The 10,501-nt window shown below is 38.8% G+C and overlaps 1 protein-coding gene across 1 annotated transcript; it reads left to right on the top strand.

Annotated features, from left to right (window-relative positions):
• Window positions 1-5,136: 5,136 nt before the first annotated feature.
• s1pr4 (sphingosine-1-phosphate receptor 4) lies at window positions 5,137-6,513 on the top strand. Its single transcript, XM_086162266.1, has one exon. The coding sequence runs from the start codon at window positions 5,137-5,139 to the stop codon at window positions 6,367-6,369; it is 1,233 nt and encodes a 410-aa protein (XP_086018392.1). The 3' UTR covers window positions 6,370-6,513.
• Window positions 6,514-10,501: the final 3,988 nt, after the last annotated feature.

The raw sequence follows: 10,501 nt of genomic DNA, 5'->3' as shown, positions 1-10,501 counted from the left end.
GCGTCAGGCCGAGCGGTGAAAAAAGTTGAGGAAAAAGGATCGAACCATATTCAGCGTTGCGCCTGTTGCTCGGTGCCATTTGTTGGGAAACAGCGACCCCTACAGGACAAGACTGGTAGCGCAGCGAGGGGGAGCAATCAGCCCTTTGTGTTATTATTATTTTCAAGCATTACATCTTTCCACAATGAGTGAATGTGTAAATATTTTTCCCTTTGTCATTTTCACATGCTGGACAACAATCAAGAGAAAGTCCACCTTTGATTTATTTTGGTTTTCTTCTCTTACTGCAATCCAGGCGACAAATGTTTACAGAAATGTAAAAACATGATCCAGTGTTGTTAATGTGTTTACATGTGGCGTGAATACTGAAAGTGTTACTCATAGCCTGAGATAATTTAGCAGGCAGTTGTACAATATGTAAAAATATTACATTCATAATCGCATATCAATGAAAAGCCAAGATTACATCTTCTTCTCCTTTCGGCTTTTTCCTTCAGGGGTCGCCAACGCGAATCAAGTTTATCCATCTAACCCTATTCTCTGTATCCTCCTCTCTCACACAAACTACCTTCATATCTTCTCTCACTACGTCCATAAATCTTCTTTTTGGTCTTTCTCTAGACCTCCTGCCTGCCAGCTCAAATTCCAGCATCCGTCTACCAATATATTCACTATCCCTCCTCTAGATGACCCAACCATCTCAGTCTGGCTTCTCTGACCTTCTCTCCAAAACATCCAACATGTGCTGTCCCTCTGACCCATCCTGGTCACTCCTAAAGAGAACCTCAACATCTTCATCTCTGCACCTACCTCTTGCTCTGCCTCCTGTCTTTTCATCACTGTTCAATAAACTATCGGGACACGTCACTATGTGAAGAAACGTTTACTAGAAAGACTCGTAAGACGATGACTATTAAAATAAACAGTATCACAGAAAACAAAATAATATCACAGCAACTGCCCTGCCCTATTAATAGAGACACACATCTCAAGTGCAGATCACCACTTAAGATTCCAAATAATTATTCCCATGGTGAAACGAACGTTGATAATTGATAATCTCATCATGCCTTCACAGTGCAATTGCATGTCTTGTTCCACTATAATGATTGTCATACCGCTTTATGTCCACCAGGAATGCTCAATGCAGAGACATTTTCCATGACTTACGCCCCCTCTTGTTCACCCAACCATGTTTCTTAAACTGTAAGACAGCCTGCAAACAAGAGCCACGTGAAAATAATCAATTTTTCCTTTTTTGTAATTCATTTTTTTGTTCAGGCTCCGGGGATTTGTGAGACAATCCGGTTGTCTGTGTTCTATCAACTTAATCATCTTTATATCACAGTCTTCTAACTGTTGCAACTGTAATTGATGTTGAAGGCCTAAAGCAGATCAGCAGACAAGTATTCCTCATATTTATTGGTTGTTTTGACATCAATATTTTCTTCATTAGAGATGAATTTATTATATTATTTTCTCAATTTCAAACATTGTCATTCTCGTTGAGATTAAGATCTTTCTTTTCCCCAGAAAAGACTCAGAATCAATAAAAGTTCAAAAACTGACGCTGGCCCAAACAAAACAACCCCGGAATAAAACAAAGAATTAATGACTTAAAAAGACATCATTAAAAGCCCTATTCATACAAAAGTTGATTCCCCCAACAACTTCACCAGATAAAACCAAAATAGAACAATGTGATATTTCTTTTACCATTTAAAACCATAACACCCATGTGCAGGATGAGCAGTATCGATAAGGGATTAGTGAATGCAGACATGTAAAGGTGTTCCAGAGGTTTGCACGTTGCAACTAGCAGAAACTAGTAGGAATCCTGGTATGACATCCCTAATTGGTGATATAAAAACAAGTGAAGTGTTATTTTGTTTTTTATTGTATGACAACATGACTCAGGCCGACATATATTGTTCCAAAATTTATAAGATGCACAAATCTTCAAATTATACTTCATGTATCTTCTGAATCTCCAGTCATTTAAGGAGATTCAATTTTATTGTGTAATCATTTTTTATGTGCTTCTTTTTTGCTGATCATCAGATGTTTTTTTTGCACAGTATTTGGTTATCTTGGATTTTTTTGTTGCTCATTTTTAGCCAAAGCCTTGCTCATTGACACACAGAATTTTACCATGATTTTGAAAATGACTGATTCATTTGTTATCTAGATCGCTTATCTTTCAGTCTCAACCATTCCCTTTCTGTTTCACATGTCTGTGCAATTTAGTGTCTTCCTTTGACCTTCTTCTGCATGTGATTTGGAGTGCAGGAGGAAACCAGGGAACCGAGAGGAAACACCAGCAGACACAGGGAGAACATGCAAACCCCAAGCAGAAAGGCCCCCCGTCGGAAAAGAACAGGAACCTTCTTGCTGTGTGGTGGAAACACTAACCGCTGCACCACGGTGCCAATGGTAGTGAGAAAACAAGGTTTTATAGAGACGGATGCATGAATACAAAATAACTGAACTGTTACTAGTTCTCTGCCAATGTATGGTGTTTTATGTCAACGGAGGGATTATGATCCAGGCTTGTAAATCAATTGCTTATATTCTCACAAACCAGATATTTTATTGAAACCATGAGATCATTTTTATTAAATCTGGCATAAATGTTCTGTTGAATAAGGAGGTTATGACATGAGAATACAGGATGTTAATAATGACAAATATTTAAATACAACGTTTTCAAGTGATGAGGGTGGAAATAAAAACACAATTTGAAAGGTAACAGTGAGGTCTTTACTGCAATGACTCAAACTGGGACGGTGAATCTTTAACTGTGAGTTTCAACTGACTTGACTTTACAAAGAGGAGACTTGTATTATATAAATTTGTATTTTGCACAGAGTTAATGATGGATATCACAAGATATCTTGCAAGAACAAGCAACACTTTACACGCTCAGCTTATTGTTTTTTTATTTTTTTCACCTGTGGTAAATGCACATTGTGGTGGCTATTTGAAAAAGGGTGTTTCTTTCAGTTAAAAGTGTCGATACACCCAAAGTTACAGTACCTTTTTTTTCAAACTGTTATCTGTTGTGTTTTTAATTTTATACCTCTCATGTTGAATAACAGGCTCATCAAAAAAACAAAAAATAAGAATTAGAGAAACGACTGTATTTTACCTCTAAATAAAGTTTAAAAAAAAAGGAGATGCTGCATTTGATATAAACTACTTTCATTTATTTCAAGGTGGTTTCTTTCGAATTTCACACTTCACCGGTCTTGCATACAATGTAGGTTAGGAGTCTCAATTTGTTATTCTTCTTATCATCACGGTGAAACTCAGAGGAACAAACAGAAGCAGTTCATGATGGTCAGATAGTAACATCAGCATTTAATATTGGCATTGAATTTTTTTGATTGAGTAAAATATTTTCTGTCAGCGTGAAAAAAAAACAACAACTTTTGATATACTTTCAGTCAAGACTACCTTATAAACATTTAAACCATCGTAGAATGCATAATTATTGTCTAGTTCTGTAATCAGAAACGTTTATATCAAACTCTCACGGTTGGCATGAGTGCAGCCATACACCTCATATTGAATATTTTAGCGCTTGACTTTTGAATGCTTGAGACCTGAGGTGTGTGTTGGTGGTTTACAGTGTGGGATAGAGTACTTTTTTGGTCGGGTCGGTCACGTTCAAAGAGATCTAGAGCCACAATTGTCTGTAACAAGCGGCAGAGGTTCTGCTAAAGCAATGTGACTGCTAAAGCAATGTGACTGTGAAAGCAATTTAACTTTGTTCTGGACCCATATCAGTACCAACAGGGGTGAGGGAGTGAAAGTAAAGTATATCTGCAGGGAGGGGCTGTTTTTTTGTAGAAAACTTCCTGTTTTTTACAATTTGTGAGAAATATTAAGTGTCAAACCTAGGGTTATGTTACATAATCAAGCATTTGCATTTACAACTAGCTTGAGTTGAGTTGAGCATCATTGTGTTTTGAAAGACCCTTCCTGTTTGAGCTTGAAGAGGCGGTTCCGGTGATACTATTATTAAAATGACACATTATCTTCAATGATAGAAAACAATCAACAATGAATTAAGGGATAATGGCTTTCCCGAAGTAAGAAGCAAACTATTTTTGAAGTTCTATCCCTTTTATTGAAATTGTGAAATTCACAGGCAAGGTGATGTAACAAATGTGACAATCTTGCTATTGCAAGTGTGTGTGCCCATTTGTTTTTGTAGTAGTGGTGTTAGTGGTGTAGGATGGATGGGTGTGTCCCATACTACTGTCTATAGCTTACTTCCTCAGCAGGAGAAAAAAAAAGTGCAGCGAAAAAGACTGTAGTTAGTAACAACTACATCTCACACACTCAGCATCTCCACCCGAATTCAGAGTAAGTAGAACTGACATCTGACTTCACTCTAAAGGTCTGATAATTAAAAGTGATGACTCCGTCACTTTCCCATATTTGAGAAATGTAATTTGTCCAGCTGATTTAATAATCATATACAATGACATTTTCTTCTGTTGGTTAGTTCATTGAAAAAAAGGAAGAAATCATTTAATTTCTTCAGATATATTTTGATCTATAATTGTCAGGATAATGATATTTTAAAGGTGGGTAATTGATTAAATGGCAGAAGAATGACTTGATAGGGCATTTCTGTTGTTGTTGAACCATTTTATTACACATGTCTATATTTCAGAATAGGATATTTCTGGATTCAAAGTTACGTTCCATGCATTTCATATATAATTTTTTGAAAACAGTGCTTTTGATTCCTGGATGACAAGAATGAAATGCACTCTGCAGCTGTGTATTCAAATGCAAACCACAGCAGGGTGGAGTGTTGTCACACTGGGAGGGTGGCATTTAAATGTTGCCTTTTAAAAATGATAGCACTGTGCAGAGGAAACAACCAGCAGTGGGTTGGTTGGCTACTCTTTTTACATTTGAAGTTATTTTCTAAAAATGCGCTCCTTTTAAAATGGTAAATATTTTTTCTTTAAATTCTGTCTTTTCAGGTGTGTCCACAGCAGAGGCCCAGTGGTGAGAGTGGGGTGATAGCCTGTTATTTGTCACAGGAGTTTCACACCAAGGCCTCTGCAGCTTGAACCTGCTAGGATAAGGCTAAACCTGACCAGGTTAGCTACTAGTATGGCCATTTTTTACCCACTCACCGCCTACAACCCCTGCCCTGACTTGTACCGCAGTTTTGAGAGCAACACCTCCGTTTCAAACATCACAAGTGCAAGCTCTGGAATTAGCCACATCATCTTACAACACTACAACTACACCGGGCGCCTGCAGAACAGGACCATCTCGAAAACGAAGACCCACATCGGTGCCTCCAAGGCTGTCTTCCTCTTCCTCAGTGCGTTCATCATTTTGGAGAATCTCCTCGTCTTAGTGGCCGTCATCTCCCGGATCCTCCACAAAAGACGTTGGGTTTATGTCTGCATTGCCAACATCACATTCAGTGATCTCCTAACTGGTGCTGCATTCATGGTAAACATCTGTATGTCTGGCAGCCAGACTTTCCGCCTCACCCCTGCCCTCTGGCTCTTCAGGGAGGGCATGCTGTTTGTTGCCCTGGCAGCATCCATTTTTAGTTTATTGCTGATCGCTGTGGAACGTTACAACACTATGATGAAGCAGCTGCCCCAGCAGTCAGGCAGGATCACCTATTATAGGATCTATAACTCGGTGGTTCTCTGCTGGCTTTTCGCACTGGCGATTGGCTTCCTGCCCTTGTTGGGCTGGAACTGTTTGTGCAGCCTAGACAGATGCTCCACCGTCCTCCCTCTGTACTCCAAGACATATATCCTTTTCTCTCTCATCATCTTCTTTCTCATTCTTCTTACTATTGCCGCGCTCTACGGTGCCATTTATTGCCATGTTCTCAAGAGTACACAGATGGGGGCTCAACGCAACCGCCGCCAGTCCATGGCTCTTCTTAAAACCGTGGTCGCAATAGTCGGGGTCTTCATGCTTTGCTGGGGTCCACTGTTCCTGCTGTTACTGGTGGATTTCTTCTGCGTGTCACATCAGTGCGTGATGCTTTTCAACGCCGACTTTTTCATCTCCTTGGCTGTTCTGAACTCCGGCTTGAATCCCATCATCTATGCTCTCGGCAGTAGTGAGATGAGAAAAGCAATGGCTCAGCTGCTGTGTTACCTCTGTCCAAAGAGTAGCCCCTGTCATGTGGACATCTCGTCATCTAAGGAGAGCAGCATCACTTCTGGGAGCAGGCGAGACAGTCTGAGGAACAGTTTTAGCAAGAATAGAGTTCTGTCCGTATCCTCTCCGCCCGCAAACAAACCGAGCAGGGCACCCAAAAAATGCAGGCTGAGTTCCACCACCACCTGCCTGTCAGTTTCATCTGATTAGATTGCTCCACTAACCAAACTGCAAATGTTGTGGGAAATGGTATGTATCTAACTGTTTCCTCTGAGTTTTGGTTTGGTATGTACAAGCGATTAAACATCTAGCATTTGCACTGCTGAAAATGTGCTTTAAAAAAAACGTTTTTTTTTTTTTTGCGCATTATATGGATTATTTCACCTTTGTTGTACTCCATCTACATTTTTATTGCACTGATCTGAATATAAGTTTGTTAAAGGGAAAAGAAAATCATTTATTTTCATAACTGTATATTAATGAATTTTTTTTTTTAATTGCAAAGGAAAACTGTACATGAATATCTCTACTGTATTTTTTGTCTCATAGTTCTGTAATGTTTTTGTAGTAATGTGAATTTACTATTTTCTGACAAATTAAAAATGATATAAATGAATGCATGCTACATCTACTTTCCTCTGGAGGGAGACATGTCATTGAGTTCTTCACCAGCCATTCTATAGGAATCAAACTATTCTCAGACCCTTGAACTGAAAATACGCAGTGAGTTTTGAGCAATCTCTCAGAGCAGTTTGTCATTTTTTTTATATTTATTTGTTGGATTTTTCTTTTTTTCCTCTTATTTGCTTTTATTTAACAAAAAATGTGTTCAATATCGGAGGTTATTTTATCGATGTTGCTGCATCGCTCATTCTTTGCATGATGATCAGTTGAAGTTCTTTTTCTGTGCAAAAAGAGATGAGCGTTGGAATCGGAGGCCATAAAGGAACCTCAAGCTGTTTCAGAAATTAGCTGAGATGCTCCAGAGCGGCAGACAGCTGGAATAGATGACGTACATAAAAAAAATTTAAAAAAAAAAAAAATACATGTGTGATAAGGCAGTGCAATAAAAAAAAAAATCTTTCTGTGTTATCATTCTGAAAAAAATAGAAAAACATTTTCTGTCTGAATTAAAAGGCAGATCCATATTCCAGCTCCATTTTAGGTAATTAAAAAGGAGGAGTAGAAAAAAATAGGAATTCAACATTTTTGCTACCCTGCATGAGCCAGAGCCAGCCACGTCCCAGGAATAATTGATAGGCAAGGGTGATACAGTAAACAAAAAAAAAATCAAAAGTTTGTCATTAGATACAAGATAAAGCTCTTAAAAACGAAATGAATATATGCACCAAGTAATTAAAGTGTGCAAAAAGTAAAAGTTGTTGCCTGGACGCAGCTCGTCAGCAGGCTTTGTAAATAAATATGTATGGCGTTCACAGTATATGTTCCCCTTTTTTATGTTTTTTTATGTTTTTCTGTTTTCCTCCCGCAGTCCAAAGGCATGCAGTAGGTCAACTGAAGAGCCTAGATGAGAATGATTGTGTAAATAATTGTACATTTGTGTTTGTGGTTGTGTGATCGACCGGCCCGGGCTGAACCCCACCTCTCGCCCAATGACAGCTGGTAAAGTCCCCAGGTCCTCCATGACCCTAAATGAAGGATAAACAGCAGAGATAGTGAATATAGAAATTCAGGTTTTTATTGAAAATGGATCCAGTTTTATATTTCTATGTAAGGCCGTGGGCAAAAAGATCTTGTTGGTCAAACTGTGTTTGCTAGTTTGGTTTCTACTAAAGGGATCAAGTAAATCTGATAAAGTCTTAGAGCCATATAAACACATTTAGAACAGGCTGCGCTTATGATATTAATGCATTTAAATTCAAAGAACTTCAAGTTGCCCTGTGAAGGATGAAATGATTTATAGATAAATTTGTCCTGCCTCTCATAAATAGTAAGACATCATTGCATTCTGACGTGACTGCTACACCATGTCCTATTATGGGATGGATGAATACAAATCATACATGGATAAAACAACCGATGACTTTTTACATACGTGTTCAAGGATGTATGAATCATGTTCCTGTTCTGATGGCGAAAGAGATGAAGTAAGATGGCGATGGAGTAACAATATCTTTAATCAATATCTTTTTCTCAGCTAGAATTGGCAACTGAATGTTGTGAATCCCGAAAAGTGTCCCTGTAATATAGAATACCGAAACTCTACTCACGCTTCATCGTGACCTTTCTTCCAAAAGCCTCCTTAGGAGGTCGGACTTAAAAAGTTCAATCATGATCCTTGGATTTTCCGGTCAAAGCTTTAAGAACAAAAGTCCCTTAAGTCGGTTTTATTTTTTCAGTGAGAGCACCAAAAGGAAAAAAAAATCAAAAATAAAACCTGAGCAATAAAATCGGTAGGCAGGTGTGAAGCGGAATGTCAGTCCTGTACAGTTGATGCAAACATTTTCTAGCCAAAACTGAGGCCTTACTACTGACCTACACCTCTGATGGGAAACTAGGTAAAATGAGACTTTAAAATTAATCAAAATGTCAGTGATATTAAAAAAAAAAAAAAAATCAGAGGCCCAATTGATATAAGTCCCCCAACCTCATAGAAATGAGTATAGCCAGAGAAGTTCATCGTCAGTTGGACAATACTTTTGTTGTGATCCTATCCTTAACCCTCTTATTATGTTAAGGGTCAATTTGACCCATTTCACCCATTGAGCCAATGGGTCAAATTGACCCTTAACATAATAAGAGGGTTAAAAATTGGTTCAACTCCTGATGGTATTATTGCGTTTTAGTCAGGGAAAACACCTGGTTGATGGTAAAACGTCCGTTTACCAAGCAATCGCTGTTGTCGGCCAAGGCCACGCCACACTAGACCCAATACAACTGACTGTTCCTGCTTAATTCCGGGTAAAAAAAACAAAAAACAGAATTCCTCGCACCCCAAACCACACCCAAAAACAACCCCAAAATCACACAGAAATCAAGCATCAACATAAACCCCAACATTCGTGACTAACTACAGTATTTCTGAAAGTAGTGAATGCTGAAACCAGTGAAGCTGGTCCACCGGTGTGTTAAACTCTATATTTAAGTGATGCATATCAATTATTATCTGATCATGTTATGTGATGGACTGTAGAATTAAGAGCTTTTTTTTTTTTTTTTACAAACGTACAGTTGGTATAAATTGTTTACAGACAGACATCTAGGGAGGATTTGTGTCAGAGCCAGTAAAGAGAAAAGGGAGATCATTTCAAACAAAATCAGGTATTACTGCATGTTTATGAATTTCCTGTAAAAACAGCGATCTAGAAGGAATCTATTTTTTTAAAACAAATGTTTAGTATAGCAAAGCTATAAAACAATAATGGAAATAGCTCAGGAAGCCAAGCTCCAGTTGCTTTCTGTGTGAGTTGACGCTTCGATTGGCCCAATAACCAGGAGCAAGAGTTGTAATGTTACCGTAATTGTTGACATAACACCATTACTCAAACAACTGTACATAGTAAAATTGTTCAGACCCCATCAAGGCCCGCAGGAGATGATAGAGACTGGGTACATCATTGGGTAAAAGTCAACAATCCAATGTGGCTGCCAAAGGTACTTGGCAACAGCTCCCAAAACAGATGGAAATTGAGTTAGACCATAAAAAAAGGGATGTTTGGATTGAGCGAGTGGAGGTATTTTTTAATTTTTTTATTTTATCTATTTATTCATTTTTCCCAGTCCCTTTATGCAGCCCCTGGTGTGGATCACGATATGGCATTCGCAAATGACGGAATATAGAATCGTTTCCCGTTTTAAACGCCAAGATAATCCCTTTCCAGAGGCTCTGTAGGATTTTTATGATTTTTATTCATTAGCTTGAAATGGGTTTATCACTCTCACAGGTATTGTCACATTTCTCTGTTGATTATTGTTCAGTGTTGCTTTTTTTTTTTTAACGCTGCAGTGATTCTCTTGTTTCAGATGCAGACATCTCTGCCCGGTGATGTTATCTGATCACTAAATAGTTCCACCTTTTCCCTTTGCGTCACGGCAGTTTGTCAGGTCTCTCCTAATAAGCACACCGACATTCTCTGAGTGCTTTCTTGTGTTTTGACAGTTTGTAGTTACATCATACCATTTGGACCGTCAGGTTTTTACCGGGGAGTGTTTTCCCGAGCATGAACTCAGCCCGAGCCACGGCGCAGTCTCCAGCGCCACCGCAGCCCAGGACAGTCTTTAGTGCAGCCGCAACCGGGCTCCGGGATCTGCAGCGGTGCCTGACTCAGCTCCATTAGAGCCTCTGGGAACTTTTCCACAAAAGTAAAGAGCATAGCAACAG

Source organism: Fistularia commersonii, chromosome 16 (genome assembly GCF_037954325.1).
Source record: "Fistularia commersonii isolate RoL2024-O1a breed Wild chromosome 16, RoL_Fcom_v1.0, whole genome shotgun sequence".
NCBI lineage: Eukaryota > Metazoa > Chordata > Actinopteri > Syngnathiformes > Fistulariidae > Fistularia > Fistularia commersonii.
The sequence above is the reverse complement of the archived record's forward strand: the minus strand, read 5'-3'. Positions and strand labels throughout refer to the sequence as shown.